The sequence below is a fragment of the Saccharomycopsis crataegensis genome (genome assembly GCF_037102585.1).
Source record: "Saccharomycopsis crataegensis DNA, jcf7180000000077, whole genome shotgun sequence".
Classification (NCBI taxonomy): domain Eukaryota; kingdom Fungi; phylum Ascomycota; class Saccharomycetes; order Ascoideales; family Saccharomycopsidaceae; genus Saccharomycopsis; species Saccharomycopsis crataegensis.
In genome coordinates, this window is record NW_027043824.1 from 129,226 (window position 1) to 150,385 (window position 21,160).

Genomic DNA, 21,160 nt, shown 5'->3' on the forward strand with positions numbered 1-21,160 from the left:
TTTATTGGTTATTTATGATATTGAAATTATTTCGAATGAGTCAATCTTCCTTTTTTTTTTTTAACCCTTAGTTTACTCTTTTCGTCCTTCTTTCTCATGATACTCTTGTTGAAACTCTCTTTTGTTGCTGTTGTTGCCTATATTTCTTACTATTATCTTCCTCATTTCTTCACTATGTCTTCTTCTTTGAGTTTCATCCTATTAGTTTGCCTTGCTTTTGCTTCATTTTTTTTTTTCACTTGTACTATAATTTATAAACTGATTTTTTCCTTTGTGTTCCCATACTTTCTGTGTGAATTTTTGTGTTGATACTTACCTACCCATCATTGCCAATCAAAAAAAAAAAAGAAGAAAAAAAAAAGGCTACATGGAGATCTATAGGCAGTAAATAATCTGGATTGGTTTCGAGTCCTTTAATGGGGGGGGGGGGGACGGTAAATTGTGTTAATATTACGATACCTAATATTATAATTCAGTAATCGATAAAAGAAAGTAAGAGCAAAAAGGGCCATAAACTAGTACCATCTTTATCCACCATCATTCCTAACAGTTGCAAATATATGACAATACTAATAGGTATAATATATAGATTATAAGATTTAATACAAATATATGTTTATTTTTAATCATATATTTTAAGATTGATCTATATTTAACTGTTAAAACGATTTTTGAAAAACTAAAATGCGGTAAAGATATAATATACTAGTATAGCACAAGAGGTAGAGCAAATAAAGAAGCAAAAATAAAAGGATAAAAAGAAGAAAACCAAATAATTAAAATTAATCCCCCTTAAACAAGTGTACAATTGGCAGAAAGAAAAGCAGATAAAAAAAAATAAAAAATAAAAAAAATTGAAAATAGTAATCGCAGCAAAGTCAATTCAAGCGATGAATTCTATGTTATTATTATTGTTGTTGTTATTATTGTGGCCGTTGTGGTTATTATTAGAGATGGCGGCAGCCAATCTTTGTTTTTTTTTTTTTGGAGTTTCCAATTCCAAATTTCTGAAAGAAATCAAATTCTTTTCGTCAAACATTTGTTCAGCGATAGATCTGATCATCAAGTAATCCGATTCATCAAAGGCGAAATTCTTGAATTTTGCGACAGAATTAGGATCCTGAAAGGCGTATCTTTGAATTTTATTCATCAAATTCAAAGTGAATTGAGAATCAAACACATGAGATTCAAATTGTTGCAAGTCATTGAGGTTGAATGGCGATAAATCGTTTGTAAGTAATTTTTGAGAATAATCATTACCAAACACGTTAGCAAAGGCTAATTCATTGACAGCCGCCTCATCGTTGCCATCACCGTATTCCATCATGTTGTGCAAATAATCCATGAAATCGACTTTCAAATCATCATTGACAATGTTATTGTTGGAAGATTGGGGACAATCGCTACCTCTGAGAACGATACCAACCGCCAAGTAGTTCAAGTTACGTTCAAGCTTGAATGAATTGATCAAGAAATCAAGTAAGCTCATCTCCTCTGAATAATTATCTTTGATGAGTCTCTCCAATTTATGATAGATAGTGTTAGGGGGCACAGTACTATTATTTTTCGATCCTTCAGCAGAAGTTGGCGAAGGGGCGGTAGTAGAAGATCTAACGGGGTCAGCTTGTTCGAATAAAACACAAGAGATAGCGTCGTTTTGGATAGCGAAACTGTCAATGATCCCACAACACAAGAAGTAATTCAATACCCGAACGTCAACCACTCTGTCAGCATTATACTGACCAACGGCACTAAAGTCTTCGATAATTCTTCTAATGATGGTGGTGTTGAAAGAATTCACCAAATCATTAAGTTGCAAGAAATTTCCCAAGCAATTACGCAAAGAATCAAATAAGAGATCCTTTTCCATAGTTCCATTAACTGTGTCATTGGCAACTTTGATGAACTTTTTAAATGATGTATTGATTCTCGAAAAATTATTCAGATAGTACTTGCCATCGCTTGACGATTTTGCCTCAAGATTGGCCAAACAAAGGTCATCATTTAAAATGATGTATGAATCAACGATTTGGATTAAATTGATGATCAAACTAACAAATAGGTTTATTGAAGATACCACGGGAACCAATACATGGCTGTTGTTAATAGGCAATGATTTATGATTTTCTCCACTCCCCATTTCGTTGGTGGAGTATGCGTAATCCATTGGGGATTTGATTTTATAAAAATCATGGAATTCGGTGATATTAAAATTCTTTGGATCTCTGATGTAACATTGCAAATCAGCAGCAACAATTTCCAAGTCATTTTTATTAGCTTCTTTAAACACTTGGATCAAATAGTTATTTCCGTTAGTTTGCTGATCACTGGCATTTTTCAAAAAAATATTGTAATCGTTGTTATGGAAAGTAAACTTCTCAATCAAGTATCCTTTGATTGGCTTCAATTTGAGAAAGCCTTCTTGAAATTTGTTGATATGGCCATTGAGATTATAATAACTGTTTTCTTCCAAAAACAATTTAGTTAACTTTGGCATAGCTGAGCCAGGGCTTGTTGCTGATATCAAAATGTTGATTCTTCTGACGTCGAGAATAATATAATCAATGATCTTATAAACTTGATCATCCACAACTTTATCTTTCAAAAGAATCGAAGATACTTGCAAATTTTCTTTGATCAACTTGTTAAAATCGAACATCACCAATACCAAGAATTGTGTTATTTGCGATAAGTTTTTCATCGACAATTTATGGAATTTTATGAGTGCATTGTCATTGAGTGATTGCTGTTGAAGATTGGAATTGATAAAGTCATTGGTATTTAGGAATATCTTGACCAATGGAAATAAAAACTTTAATTTTAAATGCTGTAAATCTGCTTGCTTGGTGCTATTATTAGGGAAGACTAATAAGTAGTAATCAATGAATTTATAAAGAACATGGATCAATTTCAAACAAGAATGATGAATCTCCAATAAATTCTGGAATGTTGAGACTTCATTAGGATGGTCACTTATTGACTCTGGAAGCAGTGAAGGTAAAGCGCCAATGACCCTTTCTAGTTTTGAGAAAGTTGCTGAAAATTCCCCAGGCATTTTATAACTAATTATATTGATTCAGAAATATTAAACCAATTACTAATAATAGGGGGATAGGTAGAATATATAGACAGGGAGGAGTATTAAAAAAAATGTGGAGTGTTTTTTTTTTGTTTTGTTTTTTTTTTATTCCTTGGTCTCCTGGCTGTTACTCTGTAGATATTTTTGGGTATTGTGGGTGGATGAGTAAATTAATGGGAGATGGAGGACCGATAGAAAATACTCTGAGAGATTAATTGGGATGTCTGACGGATAACGTGGGTATTTAAATCGAATATCACTAAAACGAAACGGCAAACTGAATTATTAATTAACGATATCTGATAGATGGGCGGCCAATAGATATACATATATATTTATATTTATGTGTGATATAAATTGTTTTGTAATATATGGGCCGGTGTTTTAGGACATTTTTTTTTTAGCGTCGATCAAAGTCGTATGATTGAGAAGAGAGTCGCCGCATGTTTTTTTTTCTTTTTCTGATTTTTGATGATTGGCGATGCAAAAACTAATTGCCGTTAGGAATTTTCTTTGTCAACGGGCAGACATTCTTTGGGGGGTGGGACGATGTTATGCGTCAACAGGCTGCCGGTCTGCCTGTCTCTTATGCACCTGCAATGTGTGCTTGTGTCGCAGTACCAAACCTTATTTTCCCAAGTCTTTTTTTTTTTCGGGTTGTCTGTTCATCGATTATGTAATTGATTACCAGATGTGTTTGCAGGGTAATCGCTTCTTCTTCTTTTTTTTTTTTTTTTTTTTTCTGTGATGAGAATTTTTTTTTTTTTTTGATGTTTTCCCTTCGAATCAGAGTTGTAGTAGAAATACCAATATTACTACTGCGGCTAACAATAATAATAATAATAATATCACAATGTCAGCAGACAACCAAGAAAAATCTCACGAAAAAATGGATATCGACAGCAATAATCCAGCACAAGATGAAGAGGTAGCTGTCGAAGAAGAAGAGGAAGATGACCAAGACGTTGAAAAAATCAAGATCTTGCCAGGAGCTTCGGAAGATGGTACAGCCGCCTCTTTCCAAATAATAGAAGAAGATCATACCTTGGGTAACGCATTGAAGCTGATGATCATGAAGAACCCAGAAGTGGAATTCTGTGGGTATTCGATTCCTCATCCTTCCGAGCCAAAACTCCACCTCAGAATCCAAACCTACGGTAACATCACTGCCGTTGAAGCCCTTCATAAGGGTTTGGATGATTTGGCCAGTTTGTGTACTGTTGTCGAAGAAAAATTCTCTCAATCGGTCGCCCTGAACAATTACAAGACCGTTATTTCATGAATTGCTATTGTTCAATCATTTCCATATCCCCCCCCCCCACTCTTTCTCCCCTCATATATTGTATTATTAGAACCTACCTTCATAAAAACGTTTCATCTTAGCCATAATTGCTATTGTTTATTGTTCTTATTGTGATTATCGATGTAGTTTATAATGTTTTATTGTAACCTTCCTGTCAAGGCTTCGTAACCCCATTGAAATTTAAATTCATACCCACACACACCAAAAGAGAAAAAGATAGAGAAATTATTCAATCAAAGAAAAATATATCTAGCCAATAAACTCGAGAATTATGAGCGATAAGCCGACTCTTAATGATATCCTCGAAAAAGATGATGTCGAAATTGCTGATATCGATGATTCGCAATTGAACAACAAAATTGACGATGATAATAATAACGTTGGCGAGGAAGATTCTGAAAAATTTTGTGTCGAATGTACTGACATGCCAAGCTCTTTGCACTGTATTAATTGCGATGACAATCTTTGTGATGTTTGTTATAAAGTAATCCATAATTCAGGGAAACGAAAGCAGCATGTGTCAGAAAAAATTGAAAACTCTTTGATCAACATTGACCAAGACATCAAGGATGAAACATTGAATCAACCAGTGGTGATGGATGAAGAAAAAGAAGAAAACGAATACACCACTGAAGATTTGGATAAATTATTGGCCATCAAAAATAAAAATAACGGCTCAGAGCAAAATATTAATCAAATGATTTTAAAAGAGATCAAAAAGCAATCACAGTACATTCCATTAAGATTGACTGCCGAAGAGCGTCAATTATTCAAATTATTGGATTCTGCATTGAATGTCTGTGATTACACCAACAAGATTGATATTTTCTCGTACACATCCAAGTCAAAAAGAATCATCACTCAACTTAAAGAAATTTGTTCCATCCTTTTAGGACTTGTGGTATCTAAAAACATGAAGATTGGATCGGAATTGATTGTCAATAAAAATTTTAAAGACAATGAAAAATGGTTCCAGAATGTCTTTGAAATTGGTAGAAGATACAAGATTATCAATCCGAATAGATTCGATAATTTTGGAAAATTGATTTATATGATTATGGACTCTCGATTGCCAGAAATCGAGTCGCATATGGAATTCGATTTGTATAAACCAATTAAAACATTAGATAGTTATTTGAAATCCAGACCAGAAGATGATGGCAAAGCTCTTGGGATTTTTGATGACGATTTGATACTCAATGCCACGGCAGAAATTATTTCTAAAGGCAAGCCACGGTCCCAAATTAATAGAGAAATCAAAATCAAGGAATTGTCGATTGAAAAACTTGCAAAGAAGTATTCGTCTGCTAAAGGGTTTTCCAAAGAAGAAATCAAACAAGTTTTGTATTCTGTCGGGGATTTCAATGCTTATATCAATTCCAATAGATCTTCTGTCAATAGAATGATTAAAAGATTGGAGTTTTTCAGAGATAAAAAATCGCATGCAAATTACTCTCTTAATATTAGGGTTGGGAGAGATGGTGCTCGTTTGACCCATGATCATGATAAGCAATACGAATATGTGCTACAGTCACTCAAATTATGGTCTGTCATTATGAAAGAAATGATTCATTTGTGGTCTTTGGCCGATGATGACTTGTTGAACAATTCCAATGTTTATAAATTAACAGAAACCGGTCAAGGATTGAATCGTGTGAAATCTTGTCCCACATTATATCGTCAGATGTTCAACATTGTCGAATTGGTGAAAAAGAAATCGGGATACTGGATAGGTTCTTCTTATATTCACTTAGGTGACTCGACAGTTCCTAATGCCCTATTTTTCCTTGACAAATACTTACAAGTTCCAAAGATTTTGAACCCAATCGACACTTGCTTATCACAAATTGAAGCTGACTTTCCAAAAGATGAATTCTTGATGAATTTGATTAGCGAGGAATTTGGATCGGTTGACGATTTGTTGAAACTCATTTGTTCTCATTTCTTTAAGAAAGCATTCAATGGTAGTGGAGCAAATGATTTCTTCTCCGCTGGGTCTTGTGTTGATGGAAGGTTGACCAGCACTTGGGAATGGGCCAATGATATCCACAAGTACGAATATTTCAAGTTCTTTTTATTATCTGGCTTCACAGGGTTTAATGGATAGCCTGTGTGAATCTGATATTATCTTGATAGACTACATACAAAAAGACTTTGAACAATTATACACTACATAAAGCTATATTGAAGGACTTTTAGTTGCTACCTTGACATTTGTATCAATTCCTCGTGCATCCTCACTTGATAAGTTGTAAATCAACCGTGGAATCTCAAAACTATCGGACAACGTTGTTCAGTAGTATATCGACTTCCATATATGGACGTGACAGGGTGATGTAATCAAAGTCACGTGTTCTATCACGTGAAAAATTCGATGCTGACAACTGCCGTTTTGAGACAGCCACGCAAAACTTTGCGTTGCACCTTTTCTTTTTCTGTAGTTGAGATCTCGATAATTATGAAAGGCAGGCCCGTCACCTGTCAAATTAGTGCGATTATTCAAGTGTGAAACCAATTTTCCGTTGAATGTCTCTTTTTTCGAACAAGAAAAGAAGAAAAAAAAAAACCTCATATTCCAATTATTGAAGAATGAAATGAAAAAAAAAAAAAAAAGAAGAAAACCCCATTCAAGTTTATTGTATGGGTTTCCGTGGAGAGGAAGGTTTCTTTGTGTCTGTAAAAGCTGACTCGGACGGCACCCAAAACTCAATATATCTAGTATTGTGAGACTCGTCTATGAGGTTGTAGTATTACAGCTCAATTTTGTTACCGGTAGATTAAATGTATAGATCGACGATTTGTTTCACCTTTTTTTTTTTGAACTAAGTTGCTGTACGATCTAACAATAAGGATTCGACCTATTGATAAATGACCTGATTATTTTCCAATGGGGTATTTTCTTGTAACACGGCACATTATCTATGGGTTTGCCATAAAACGTCTCGTTAAGACATAAAACAGCTACTCTTAGAAAGATCTACCGGGTAGTATTTATTTGAGGTTTAGAACGATTTACGTGCATAATATGAAGGCTATTTTCCTCGGGTTTATTTTAACTGGTGGTATATCATACGTTTGACATTTCACATATCTCAATCCGGTTTCGCACACCCTTGTAGTGTTTGGTTGGGGTGTATCAAACGGTTTCATTTTAAAGGAATATGTGAAGATGATAGTTAAAAGGATTAGTATTTCACTATTAATGCTATCACATGGCATTGTAAGGGTTATATATATTATTGTGGAAGCAACAGCAACCCATGCCTCGCTAAAGCTACAATGTAATTTATCTTGCTTGCTATTGTTTCGAGGTATCTAATTTAATTCTTGCGGTTAGGATTCTATCATCCGAGGAAAACGGAAGGAGAAAGAGAGAGATTAAAGAAGAAGTCAACAAAATAAATGATGAAGGATTCTGCGCTATCTAACCATGAGAATTAGGGGAATATTGAAAAAAAACATAACAATTCGTATATGGCTTCAACATAATCATACGATATATTTAAATATGATTGGTACCTGTGTTAACATGTCAAGCTCACACATGTCGCTCAGGCGTGGAATTTTAAAGTTGAAGATGGCATGATAATCATGACAATACTAATTAATTAATTAGCATGGCCACTGGACAAAAACTTTATTTCTCCTTTGCTATTATTTTACCATTTCTTAGAAGATATACCATAGAAATCGACAAAATTAACCCATTTTTGAAAAATAGATTTGTTTCATCCATCGTAAGTTCCAATTCCCCTATCGGTGGAAACAATAGTAATATTTGGTTTGTACGTACGTGTCACGATCTCAGTCACCACCCCCATTGCTCCGTCAAATGCTCCTGAATCATTCGATCGAGGAATCAAAAATCTTAATTTTTAGCTTCCTAATTACAAAAGATCTTATAATGTCTTTGATCGGGGGGTCGTTTACAAGATCTGCGTTGTATAAGATTATTAATCGCAAGATATATCGTACGTATCATCTACAATAACTGAAAATATTCCTGTTTTCTCCTCAAAAAATTGTCAAGCGGAAGTCAATGAGTGAAAAACATCTACTGGTTTGACTTTGAATCTTTTTTTTTTTTTTAATTTATTATTTTTTGCCTGACCAATCGTTGAACTGCTGCTTTGGCTACTATATATCTTCTCGCAATTATTGGTAAGTTTTGCGATTATTATTATATACCTGAGGGACTTCTCTAACTTGAGTCTCCAAAACTCAAATTGCAAGGTGTTTAGCAATCAAGTGATACTGATTAAACTTGGAAATCTGGTCTCCTTATCATTCGTAGGAATAAACTACTCTATGGTTCGGCGTCATGCAATCCTTTTCTCTTCTGAAGGCACGGATATACATACGTATGCCTATTTCTTTTTTTTTTTTTGTGGTAATTACCACTAATTATCCTCTAACTTTGACATCTTATCTTCATATCTCGCCATATCTTTCTCATTGGAATCCAGGCTGTGTAAGGAGCTGAGAAAATCTTCGATGGAGGTTACGACCCAACTTTTGAGGTGGCCTATATGCATATATTAAATACAATATGCTATATCATAAACCCTACACTTTAAATTATTTTTAAACATGATCTCTTTGAGAATGATTTTCCAAGTCAAGCATTTTGCCATGATGTTTCAAGTTTGCGAATAATTTATGAAATCGCCTCAGGGGGAATTAATCGGACGCTCGGCCCCCCTTTCCTGTTTTAAATCTTTCGGAGAAACACTCACCCACAATAAAATAATCAGCACACAAATGATAGTTTCTATGGATATTTTTGCTTCAAATTCGACTTTGAGAAACATGTAACAACCAGAAGCTTCAATGAAAAAGTTGCAAAAACTTACAGTGATGGAAGATATTTAGTTTTTATTTTTATCTATATCTGCGTATATCTTTGTTATTGAAGGAATAGGAATTCCTTTATAGGAACTGGGCTGGTATCTTTTTTAAATGTAGAGAGCTCTGTATTGTTCAAAGCCCGAGGATCATACGGGTCTTTGACTTCTTTGTAAGTGTATCTATCAGCATCTATGGCATCGAATTTTAACAATTCAGCGTATTCGTAAGTTTCGCCACTGATCAATCCTTCCACAAATTTACCAATAACCGGTAAAAATTTGTAACTATGAAACCCTCCGCCCGAAGCAAATATCAAGTTATCAAATAACTTCTTTGGAGCGTAATCAACGATAAGCTCATTACGCTGGCCTCTAGCTGTAAAGCACACTTTAAAACCAACAGCATAAGAGTCTTCATCATTAGCAACGTCCGGTAAAAATTCCCGGATAAAATTTTGATAAACCAAAAGAGATTTTTTAGGTAATGAAGAAATCTCAGTTTTTGGAACACTGTAGCCATTATTACAACTAAAGTATCTCCAATAATGATCATCAGCGCCTATTTTTAAGATCCCATCATCAGTGGATGGAAAAATGTAAACCCCGCCACGTTCTGGAGCTTCCTTAGCGTATTGTAATCTCCAGTTGATTTGGGGGATATTTTTGTATTTTGGGATTAACTTGTCGGAGATTTTTAGTAGGATATAAGTAGAACCGACCGATTCAATTCTTGGTAAGATCTCTTCTGGGATGAAATTTGGAGTCCATCCACCAGCAGCGATCACCACGTAATCTGCTTCGTGAAGTGTACCATCCTTAGTCTTGACAGAGGTAATATGCTCACCGAATGTTTCTACAGCGGAGGTAACTACTTCGCCATTCTTGTTTATTAATTCAATAACTTCACCAACTTCTGGCCCATACAAGAACTTTATGGTTCCGTTCGACAATTTTTTGGACAAGTACTTGATCCACACCAAGCTTTTATCGGCCAATGCCACACCGGAAATAGTATCCAACACACCGTATAGGTTATCAATTTTGCTAGCGATATCCAATGGGTCCAATTTATCAGACCAGCCTGTGAGTTTGGCTCTCCAGGTATCTTTTTCATTATTTAAATCGTATGAGAAATCACGAAGCCCAATTTTGGCAAAACTGTTAAGATTGTCCTTCTCCTCACCGTTATCGATATCATCGAGCCTTAAGTAGCCGTTATTAGTATAGATCGAATCAATGTCTTTTAAAGCTTCTGGAAAGCTAGGGTCGGTGGCTTTTGCTTCGACCAATTCTTTATTCCATTCATTGAATACTCCAAGGGCTTCAAGGGCAAGATTTTGGTAATGGACCTTATCGAGGTACGAGAATCTCACAAGTTTGGAGATATCGGTTGACGCGCCATTGGCACCTCTCAAGGGGCTAAACTGATTATTATCATAGTCACCTCTGTCATAAACGGTGATGTGGTTGTACCCTTTTTTAGCTAAGTGATAAGCAGATGAGAGACCGAAGACACCAGACCCAATAATCGCGATTTTTTTGTCCTTATTCACAGAAGAAGACATATCTAGATGAAAAAGAGCAGATAAATTTGGAAAAAAATAATGTGAATTTCTATTTTTTATTCAGAAATGGTTTAAAAAATTCTTAAAGTACATCATAGAGCTGCTACAGTCCACATTTATATGATTGGCAGTATATCTGTTACACAAAGATTTAATTGAAAAAAAAAAAACAGAAAGAAAAAAAATCACACACAAACACACAAAATCACACACAAATACACAAAATCACACAATCAGTTTCTTTTTTGAAACTGTGAGATTTCAATGTTCATGGAGATCAATAATGGCTTTTGAGGGCCTGCATGTAAGGGCACCGGGAATCCTGGATCTCTAAGAAAGTATGACCCATGGTCGACTAAAGTTTTTGCAAATTATTCAGCCTCTATTGTATTAGCCAGTGATCTCAAATATTAAGAAAGTCGCTCTCGCTATCCTCGAAGCTATAAAGAGCTGGTACTCTTTACCATCTGCAATGTGCGATTCGACATCTGGTCGCAATATTTGCAATCCCACTGTGTTTTTTTCAAGAGCGCAGATATTCACACACGCGGAATCCACTGTCTGACACTTTCTTGCATCAGAACTGGCTGAATAATTGGCGCTCGGGGTGGGCATATGATTACTATAGGATATATTGTGAGCCTTCAAAACTCTTAGTGCAGTGAGAACCAACTATTAGATTATTCACATTGGTAATGATTGCTTCCAAAACTTTTTCATGAATCTCAGAATATGGTCGCTTTACACATATTTAGTACAGTGTCACTGATTTAATTATTCCTCTTCGTTGTGCATCATGAATTATCTGCTTATGATTGTATGGACATAAATTAGGGTGAGAAAAAAAAAATTAGTGGCACTAAGAGATCGTCCCTTTTCAAAAATTTTGTTTGCGGCAAATTGCTTTAAAATAGTCGGACTTCCAGCCATTTCAGATGCTTCCAAAAATATCCAATCGATCAAAGCAATAGTCTACTTCAAAGGATGTCTAAGGAAAAGGACTTGTATGAAAGTACCGTCATTGGTTCGGAAGTATATTCCTTTAGTGAAGATATCAAAATCACGGAAGAGTACGCTGATCCATCATTACAGTTTCTTGAGAAGTACAAGAATGAATTCGAAAACCAAGAATTTAGTGAGGCCGAAGAAAGAGAGTTAAACAAACGTCTTTACTTATGGCTCTTCCCTTTGCTTTTAACTGTCAGCACCGTCTGCTTTATTGATAAGGCGACATTGTCGTACGCTTCTATTTTGGGGCTCTTTGAATCTACCAATATCAATGCTGCCCAGTACGATGATTTGAACTCTATTTTCTACGCTGGTTACACTGTTGGTCAGTTATTGAATTTTGTGTTACAGAAAACAGACATGGCCAAATTCATGACTTACATAATTTTTTCTTGGTCCGTCGTTGTGTTCTGTCATTGCGGTGCTTATAATTTCGGAGGTCTTATTGTTCTTAGATTCATCCTCGGTTTAATCGAAAGTACTGTTGTCCCGGCATTGGAAGTCACCATGCTCCAATTTTTCACTCCTAATCAAAGAGCTACTTTACAGCCGATTTTCTGGTGCTCAAGTGGTAATTCTGTTATTATCGGTGGGTTCATCTCTTATGGTGTTCTTTGGGCTAAACACTCGATACCGCCTTGGAAAATTCTTATGATTATTCTTGGTGGATTAACCCTTATAGTCACTGCCTGGGTGGCCTACATCTACCCATCTGACCCAGCGAGTGCTAACTTTTTAACTAACAAACAGAAATACTTTTTGATAAAAAAAATTCAAGGTGAGACCAAGGCTTCCATCGTCCAGCATGTCATCAAGAAAGAGCAACTTATTGAGTGTCTCAAAGATCCAATATCTTGGTTATTTACCCTTTTCTCTTTTTTTCTTATGATGGCCAACAACTTGGGATACCAGCAAAACCTATTGTTCGTTGGTCTTGGGGTCAGTAGATTGGGCTCGACTTTGGTTAACGTTGCCTCTGGTGCGTTCTCGTCGGCTCTCCATATTGTATTCGCGATCCTAATTTATTATAAGCCCAATAGTAGTGCGTTGGTCACTACTTTGTCTTGTCTTCCAAGTATGGCCGGGGGAATTGCAATGATTACTATTCCTTGGAGACATAAATTAGGTCTTCTAGCAAGTCTTCTTTTAGCAAGTAACTTCTATGGAACGGCTTATATTGTTGGTCTCGGATGGGCCACATCGTCGTGCTCCGGAAACACCAAGCGGTTTTTCCGCCACTTTATGTTCATGATTGCCTACGGTATTGCCAATATTATATCTCCTCAATTATGGAAAGGTAATCAAGGGCATGACAAGGATGGAGAAAAACGTTATTATGCTGCGTGGACCGTGCAGATTGTATTGGCTTGGGTTGGGACCCCGATCATCACTTGGGTAATTCACTCCATTTTGAAAAGCAGAAATAATAAACGGCTGGCTGCCATTGAAGCTGAAGGTAAAGATGCTCTTGGTGCTGTCGTCAAAACTGATAAGAGTGGTAATGAAATTATTGATAAAGTCAGCATTGCTAACTTAGACCTAACTGATCTTGAAAATAAGCGATTTATTTATCCACTATGAGCAATAAATGGGTGACCAGAATCCCACCATAAATATTTTCTTCTTATTTATATCTTACTCATAAAGTTAAGTTTCTCTTAAATTTGTTTCTTTGTTCTAACGAATAGATTATATCTTTCAATTTACAAGTTCATTGCAATATTAATTTCTACTAATTTAAAATAATTTTTTTTAATGAGCCTGACTGTAAATATTATTGGATTGTATGATGGTGCTCTGACATTAATTATATAGTTATCTACTTAGAGTGCTCACCGGGCACCCATGCTGGATAATCAAGCTTTTCCACGTCATCCCACATGCTGACAACAACCTTGCGAGAGCCATTGGACCACCCAAGTCTTCCGTGGCTTACTTGGTAGTTATCGACAATAGCAATATCTCCTTTTTTCCATTTGTGATTATATTCCAATTTGATGCTATTTTCCAAGATAGCCTCCAAGAATTCAGTGGGGATGTCTTCTTTGTTATCGTATTGAATGGTAGATGAAAATTTTCCATGCTTTTGTGTATAGTAATAAGTAGCTAGAGAGTTGAAAAACACAGGATATTTGGCATTATCTTCTCTGTACTTTGAGGAAAAGTATCTGATTGGAACAGTGTGCTGGTGAACTACAAGATTGTTGTCGTCGTCCCATTCCCAATCTTTGGTGATTCTCTCAGAAGCTTGCTTTTCAGCTTTCTCCTTTTTAGTGGCAATATCATCTTCAGGGTTAATGTCTTGTCCAAAGCAGTATTTATTCTCCCAACTGGTATTGTTATCTGACCGGTATTTCCAAACTTGCTTGAAGTAGAGCTTTTTCTCCGCCAAGTCTTTAACGTATTGCGGGTATATCTTATTCAATGTTTCAAAGAACTCGTAACCGTGAACCAATGGAGTTTCCCCACCGATGGTGGAGTCATCAATGTCTTGACAGATAAAGAATAAGTTCCTTGGGAAAGTGTCAAACCTTGAAAATTCGTTATGCTGGTGGATGTTGATGCTAGGATCCCCTTCGTTAGCACTGGTGATATATTTAGCAATATCACTTCTTTGGGCTGTAGATCCTGCCTGAAAAAAAAATTTATTATTGCTGTTGACACTGATGGTTTCAACAATTTTACTGAGCGATTCAGGATCAATAAACCCTGAATCCCTAAGAACGATAGCTCCGTGATCAGCTAACGCTTTTGCAAAAAACCCAGTCTTTGCTTTATCAGCCAAAAATCTCAAGAAGATATCCAAGTCTTTTCCGCTTTCCTTGAAATTGTAAAGAGCTGGAAATTCTTTACCATTAACAATGTGCGCATCTGGTAGTGGAGCTCTAGTGATTTCAATCATTATGTGGCGACAGTAAAGGTATAAAAATTCAATAAAGATGAAAAGAAAGGAGTTGGCAATGATAAAATGGTTTTCAGGGGATGAAGAAAGACTAAGGTAAGCCTTTAAGCAATTATTGTGTGATTTCGCAGAGTTATAAGGAAATACTTGGTGTGAGAGGAGGCATGGCTTATTAATTTTTAAGGTAGAATTTCCGTTGAACCACAGTTTCTGCATTTCTCAAAAAGGTAATCAGTGAGAGATTTGCTCATAAATTATTAAGATGTTTCAATAGCAATCTGGCATCATAATAATGTTCGGGTGTGGTCGACTCCGACATTTCGTACTAGCTACCGGCAGAAGAGTTTACATTCACTGGTGGGTTTATTTTAAGGGGCGATTATTTGAGGGAGTTTCTGTTTCTGATAAGATGTACTCTTACTCTTTGATATTCTAGGCTGTTTTTTTTGGCAAACTTCAGGGTTTATTGTGCGTCAATTTTCATCCTAAAAGTAAAGTAAATACACACACATTCTTCGGTGGTTGAAAAGTGTGGTTCATGTGTGGCTAACGGCTATACCGCGTTGTGTGTTCCACTCTATTGTTTCATATCGTATTAGAACCACCTTCACAATCAGGATTGGCTACGATTATGCAGATGGATTAAATCCATTTAAATATCCTTAATTGGCTCTGGGTTTTCCATAGAAATTCAATTGGTTATTGCTCGTTTATTACATCCTCAACTCATCAGAGTCCAGTCTAAACTGCAACAAAATAAATTATTTTCAGATGTCCGAGGAAAAAATTGTGAGTGAAATCCTCATCAACGTTGATTCAGAGCTGGATATTTCAAGCAAAGAAATTAGAATTACTGAAAAAGATGCTGATTCTTCTTTGCAGTTCCTTGAAGATCATGAACAAGAATTCAAAGATGTTGAGTTTACTGCTGCCGACGAAAAAGAGTTGAGCAAGAATCTTTATTTATGGCTTTTCCCATTAATCTTCGTGATAAACACCATTCTTTTCGTTGATAAGGCCACTCTATCTTACTCTTCGATTTTGGGGCTTTTTGAATCCACCAATATTAATTCCGCACAATATGATGATTTGAATTCTATTTTCTACACCGGTTACACTATCGGTCAATTATTGAACTTTGTCTTACAAAAATCCAATATGGCCAAATATATGACTTACATCATCTTTTCTTGGTCCATCATTGTTTTTTGTCATTGTGGTGCTTATAATTTCGGAGGTCTTATTGTTCTTAGATTCATCCTCGGTTTAATTGAAAGTACTGTTGTCCCAGCATTGGAAGTCACCATGCTCCAATTTTTCACTCCTAAACAGAGAGCTACTTTACAACCTGTTTTCTGGGTTTCTTGTGTTGGTAGTCCAGTTATTATTGCTGGTTTCATTGCCTATGGTGTCCTTTGGGCCAAAAATACAATTGCTCCTTGGAAAATCTTTATGATCATCACCGGTGGTTCCACTTTCTTTGTCGCAATTTGGGTTGCTCTCTTTTATCCATCTGACCCAGTTGGTGCTAAATTCTTGAGTAATAAACAGAAATACTTCTTGATCAAAAAGATCCAAGGGGAATCTAAGGCATCAATTGTGCAACATGTCGTCAAGAAAGAACAAATTATTGAGTGTATCAAGGATCCGATTTCCTGGTTGTTCACCTTTTTCTCATTTTTTCTCATGTTGGCTAATAACTTGAATTATCAACAAAACTTGTTATACGTCAGTCTTGGTGTTACTAACTTGGGCTCCACATTGGTTTCCGTTGCTGGTGGTGGGTTTTCTTCTGTTTTCCATCTCGCTGGTGCTGCTTTTATCTACTTTAGGCCAAACAGTAGTGCCCTTATAACTACATTAGGTTGTATTCCATCTGTTGCCGGTGGTATTGCTATGATTACTATTCCATGGGGAAACAAGATGGGGCTTTTGGCCTGTCTTGTCTTGGCTGCCAACACGTACGGTATCGCTTACATTGTTGGTCTTGGTTGGGCCACTTCTTCTTGTTCTGGTAACACTAAGAGATTTTTCCGTCAGTTTATGTTCATGATTGCCTACGGTATTGCCAATATTATCTCTCCTCAATTGTGGAAAGGTAATCAGGGAAATGACAAAGATGGTGTCAACCGCTACTATGCTGCTTGGGTTATTCAAATTGTATTGGCCTGGATCGGTACACCTGTTATTGCTTGGATCATTCACTTCACTTTGAAGAGTAGAAACAAGAAGAGATTGGCCACTATTGAAGCTAAAGGTAAAGAGTCTCTTGGTGCTGTTGTCAAAACCGACGGGAATGGTCATGAAATTATTGATAAAGTCAACATTGCTAACTTAGACCTTACTGATCTCGAAAACAAAAGTTTTATTTATCCGTTATAGGCAACAAATCTTCCTTTTTATTTCATTTTTTTTTCTATCCCAAAGTCCAACTTTTCTTAAGGATCCCCTCCCTCTATTGTTTTACCAGAATTATAAGTCGTAGATCTTAATAATTTTGCTCAACATGATAAAAATACATAGTTGCATCACATATATGATGACAACTTTCTTTAAATATCAATGATACTGTCTATTCTAATTTTATTACTGCTAAATATTTTCATATTTTGTTTAATTTAAACAATTATTGTGTATCTCGCTGGAGGTACTTTGGTTTTAACAATAAATGATAAAATTCTGCACTTCAATAAAAATAATTTTGTCATAAACATCAATACTGTTAATTTGACAGCAAGATGGTGTGATGGATGATGCCAGAAATTTATACGGGATGATGAATACAACAATAAATCATACCGAATCCTCTGGCAGTGTAATATTAGCTTAAAATCCAACAAAATACCATTACGCTATAACATTATACAGCACACACACATCATATAATATTTGAGCAAGGGTTATTTATAACTTTCCCATGCTAATAAAAAAAAAAAAGATAAAAAGAAAAAAATATGGGTTCATCATATCCCCTAAATTAAAGATTGTATCAGCAAATCTAACTTAAATAAAAGAAAGCCCACCAAGCCAGCCCCCAGAAATCTTTATGATTGATTCCAATCATAACAGAGATTTTCTAGTCTTTCCTGTTAAAATATTATTTTTGCCAATCCATAAAAAATTACTCTCAAAGGTTGCTAAGCAGCAATGGCATCAATTTATATATCCTCACTGAATGAGGACTAAAAAAAGTAGGTTACTTTGAAAACATACACATATTCAACTTAGGATCTGAACAATTTTTTTACCATTGAGTAGAATTCAACAAAAAGATAAACAAAGGATTAATACTCTACAATTGAAATATATTGAAGAACAAGAATATAAGGACGATCCCCAACATAGAAAATGTCACTATTGCGGACTCGAAACCGTCTCTCAAGACCAACAACATGAATCACCAGAACTCCAAGTCAAGATCAAAATGACCCATTTCCTAATTCAATGCCCATTATCAACCGAATTATGGTCAAGATTGAAAATCTCAATTCCATTAGCGTGTAATAACTTAATCGCTCCCAATCATTCAGAATCAACAATCAAAAAGATCGACCGCTATCTATGCTATCAGCGCAAACTCTCGCGTCTAAGATATCATAACCAAATTAATTGGAACACATCAATTAACAACTTGATTTATATCATTACTAATGGGAGCTGACTAGTCGATTAAAACAAAAAATTATCAAAAACAAAAACAAAAAAAAAATAATTGTCAAAAACAATAACAAAAAACATTTTACTTAAATATTAACAATTATCACTAAAGGGTTTCTCACCAAATGATATGGTTTTCCCTAACATATATAGTGAGCATTAGCTTATAAGATTTTACATAGATATATATAATTATATAATTATATATTTATATATTTATATATATATTTATTAATAAATCGAACTATGAAGGAAAAAAAAAAACATGTGGCAGAGAAAAAACAAATCTGTTTTCTTCGTGGTTATTCCCAGGGATACAGGGTGTGATACCCTGTGATAATGTATTTTGTTATGAGCGTTGTTTGCTCAATAGCCGTTTCTTGGGGGAAGGGCCGCCTAAATAATTACAATCATGAAGGCTGAGAGATCATCAATTGGTTGGAACTACAATAGAAAATAAATAAAAGTATACAAAAAATGACAGAAATACAGAATGTTAGCATTGGCACTGAGTTGAAAGTATGTCTTTTAATCCCTTCTGTCCTTCTTCATTTCTTGCATGGAAACATGCCTTCTGTTATCTTCAAAATCAAGATCATTCAATACTAATATCATTGCTTGTCGTTTAGGATGGATTCAAAACCACTAATAAATGGCTTCTGAACAATCTATCGTGGTTGACAGATATCGAATATTTCTACAAACAGCGTGCCCTCATTGAAAAAGAATACGCCACCAAACTTCAAGCTTTGTGTTCGGAATCATTCAAAAGAAAGGCCAAATGCACCACCGTGGTCAGCGTGGGTGACGAGCCAACAATCACTCCCGGATCACTTGAGAACTCTACCATGGTTGTCTGGAATGAGATTTTGAATAAAACAGAATTGATTTCGAAAGACAAGATGAAGTTTGCCAATGATATGAACGTCAACGTTGCTGATAAGATCACAAATTTCAAGAGAACTGCCGAGACGTTACAAAGGAAGTACGGCGAATTAAATGATTTGATTATCAAGGAAAAAGAAACTGCGGTGAGTGATTTGAAGAAAGCAAAACACGGATATGACAGTTCTTGCGAAGATGTGGAGCATGTCAGATCAAAAATCGAGAAATCACTGAAGGAAAAATTGCAGAAGAAATTGGGAGAAAAAGAAGTGAAAATGAATATTAGTAAAAACTCTTACTTGATTAAAATCAATCAAGCTAATAGATTGAAAGATAAATTCTATTATCAAGATTTGCCAGAAATTTTGGATGGCCTACAAGATCTTAATGAGTTCAAAACCATTGAATTGGGAAAGATTTGGAAAGATTGCATTACCTTGGAAACCGATTGTAATAACTCTCTTAATCAACATTTACAATCATCAGTGGAAATAATTGATAAGAATAATTATCAGTTAGATACTATCATGTTTATCAAGCACAATCTTTCACAATGGAACGAACCACCAGATTTCTATTATGAACCATCCCCAATATGGCATGAAGATGATGATATGGTTGTGAAGCCTGACGAATTAAATGATTTGAAGAAAAAAGTGGATCAGGCAAATAAAAAATATTCGGAATGCGATCGTACTTGCGAAAATCTTCAAGTCAAAATCAGCGAAGTCAATCAAATCAAGATGGACATGAAAAAGAATGGGAACGTTGATGAAAAATATAACAAGAAATTCTCGTATTATCTTGACGAAAATATTCAATGTTTGAAGTTGTTTGTGGTCAGTGATAATAAGAAGGTTTCTGCGGAAGTGGAGCTTGAATATATCCAGTCAAACGTTGGTGACCAAGATTTGACCATAACCGGGCCGATAGAACAAAAGAAAAAAGGCCATTTGAGTTTTTTCAAAAGAGGCAATAAACAAGGGACGAAAACCAATGGTTCTAGTGGCGACGTCGCTAGTATTTCCACTAACACTAGTGGTGAAGTTGCTTCATTAGCTTCGGAAAGAAGAAGTGTCAGCGGTGGAGGCGGCGGCGGTGGAATCAAGTCAATGATGGCATCGAGATTTCATCATTCAAGTGCGCCATCTGGTGGAAGTGAGAAAATCACTATTGATGAGGGGAAAGCCTTGTACGAATATCAGGCTACCGCTGATGATGAAGTGCAAATGAAGGCTGGAGAAACTTTTGAGGTTACAGAAACGGATGATGGCTCAGGATGGACCAAAATCAAAAAAGATAATGGTACGGTAGGATTAGTACCAACTTCGTACATTGTCATCAACAAAGTTCAGAAAACAATTTCTCGAGCACCTTCAGGAATTAGTGCTCCACCTAGTAGGAAATCATCTGTGCCTCCAAAGGTTGCCCCAAAAAGGGGTGCAAAAAAGCTACCTCAGGCTAAAGCATTATACGCATACCAAGCGGAAGGTGATGATGAATTGTCCTTGATTGCTGGAGAAACAATTGCCATTACAGAGGCGGATGATGGTTCAGGATGGACTATGGGGGAACTGAAGGGTGCCAAGGGGTTATTTCCAACCAGTTATGTCCAATTTTTGTGAATAAATATAGAATCAAAAAGTTAAAAATATTTGATGATTTGTCACATATTAAGCATGCGATGTGTAATTTTTTTTTTCTTTTTCTTTTTCTTTTTCTTATTACTTTTTCTTGACTACTTGGAATAAATAAGCTTCCCAGATCCTTTATATCTGAATTTAGTGAGGCCCACGATAAATAAGAGCTAAGTAGTAGAAAATGTCCCTTAACGACCCATCGCAATGGATCACGTTTGCAGCCCGGTGCCGTAAGTTTGTGCAGAGCGGGAATGAAAAATTTCGAAAAAGAACA

The 21,160-nt window shown here is 35.7% G+C and overlaps 9 protein-coding genes across 9 annotated transcripts; 6 read left to right on the plus strand and 3 right to left on the minus strand. All coding sequences in view use genetic code 12, as the record gives it.

The window, feature by feature from the left end:
* Positions 1 to 883: 883 nt before the first annotated feature.
* On the minus strand, positions 884 to 3,055 carry DASC09_026240 (uncharacterized protein; the record flags this gene model as incomplete). Its single annotated transcript, XM_064996227.1, has 1 exon — positions 884 to 3,055. The coding sequence occupies one exon, from the start codon at positions 3,053 to 3,055 to the stop codon at positions 884 to 886; it is 2,172 nt and encodes a 723-aa protein (XP_064852299.1).
* An 877-nt stretch (positions 3,056 to 3,932) lies between these two features.
* RPC19 (DNA-directed RNA polymerase core subunit RPC19) lies at positions 3,933 to 4,361 on the plus strand (the record flags this gene model as incomplete). Its single annotated transcript, XM_064996228.1, has 1 exon — positions 3,933 to 4,361. The coding sequence occupies one exon, from the start codon at positions 3,933 to 3,935 to the stop codon at positions 4,359 to 4,361; it is 429 nt and encodes a 142-aa protein (XP_064852300.1).
* A 292-nt stretch (positions 4,362 to 4,653) lies between these two features.
* On the plus strand, positions 4,654 to 6,489 carry DASC09_026260 (uncharacterized protein; the record flags this gene model as incomplete). The annotated part of the gene is made up of 1 exon (XM_064996229.1): positions 4,654 to 6,489. The coding sequence occupies one exon, from the start codon at positions 4,654 to 4,656 to the stop codon at positions 6,487 to 6,489; it is 1,836 nt and encodes a 611-aa protein (XP_064852301.1).
* A 1,510-nt stretch (positions 6,490 to 7,999) lies between these two features.
* DASC09_026270 (uncharacterized protein) lies at positions 8,000 to 8,330 on the plus strand (the record flags this gene model as incomplete). Its single annotated transcript, XM_064996230.1, has 2 exons — positions 8,000 to 8,119; positions 8,262 to 8,330. The coding sequence occupies 2 exons, from the start codon at positions 8,000 to 8,002 to the stop codon at positions 8,328 to 8,330; spliced, it is 189 nt and encodes a 62-aa protein (XP_064852302.1).
* A 958-nt stretch (positions 8,331 to 9,288) lies between these two features.
* On the minus strand, positions 9,289 to 10,794 carry DASC09_026280 (FAD-dependent oxidoreductase; the record flags this gene model as incomplete). Its single annotated transcript, XM_064996231.1, has 1 exon — positions 9,289 to 10,794. One exon carries the CDS (start codon positions 10,792 to 10,794, stop codon positions 9,289 to 9,291), a length of 1,506 nt encoding a protein of 501 aa, XP_064852303.1.
* A 984-nt stretch (positions 10,795 to 11,778) lies between these two features.
* On the plus strand, positions 11,779 to 13,383 carry DASC09_026290 (uncharacterized protein; the record flags this gene model as incomplete). The annotated part of the gene is made up of 1 exon (XM_064996232.1): positions 11,779 to 13,383. The coding sequence occupies one exon, from the start codon at positions 11,779 to 11,781 to the stop codon at positions 13,381 to 13,383; it is 1,605 nt and encodes a 534-aa protein (XP_064852304.1).
* A 238-nt stretch (positions 13,384 to 13,621) lies between these two features.
* On the minus strand, positions 13,622 to 14,704 carry DASC09_026300 (uncharacterized protein; the record flags this gene model as incomplete). Its single annotated transcript, XM_064996233.1, has 1 exon — positions 13,622 to 14,704. One exon carries the CDS (start codon positions 14,702 to 14,704, stop codon positions 13,622 to 13,624), a length of 1,083 nt encoding a protein of 360 aa, XP_064852305.1.
* A 771-nt stretch (positions 14,705 to 15,475) lies between these two features.
* DASC09_026310 (uncharacterized protein) lies at positions 15,476 to 17,086 on the plus strand (the record flags this gene model as incomplete). The annotated part of the gene is made up of 1 exon (XM_064996234.1): positions 15,476 to 17,086. One exon carries the CDS (start codon positions 15,476 to 15,478, stop codon positions 17,084 to 17,086), a length of 1,611 nt encoding a protein of 536 aa, XP_064852306.1.
* Positions 17,087 to 18,838: 1,752 nt separating this feature from the next.
* Positions 18,839 to 20,871, plus strand: BZZ1 (Bzz1p; the record flags this gene model as incomplete). The annotated part of the gene is made up of 2 exons (XM_064996235.1): positions 18,839 to 18,880; positions 18,991 to 20,871. 2 exons carry the CDS (start codon positions 18,839 to 18,841, stop codon positions 20,869 to 20,871), a joined length of 1,923 nt encoding a protein of 640 aa, XP_064852307.1.
* Positions 20,872 to 21,160: the final 289 nt, after the last annotated feature.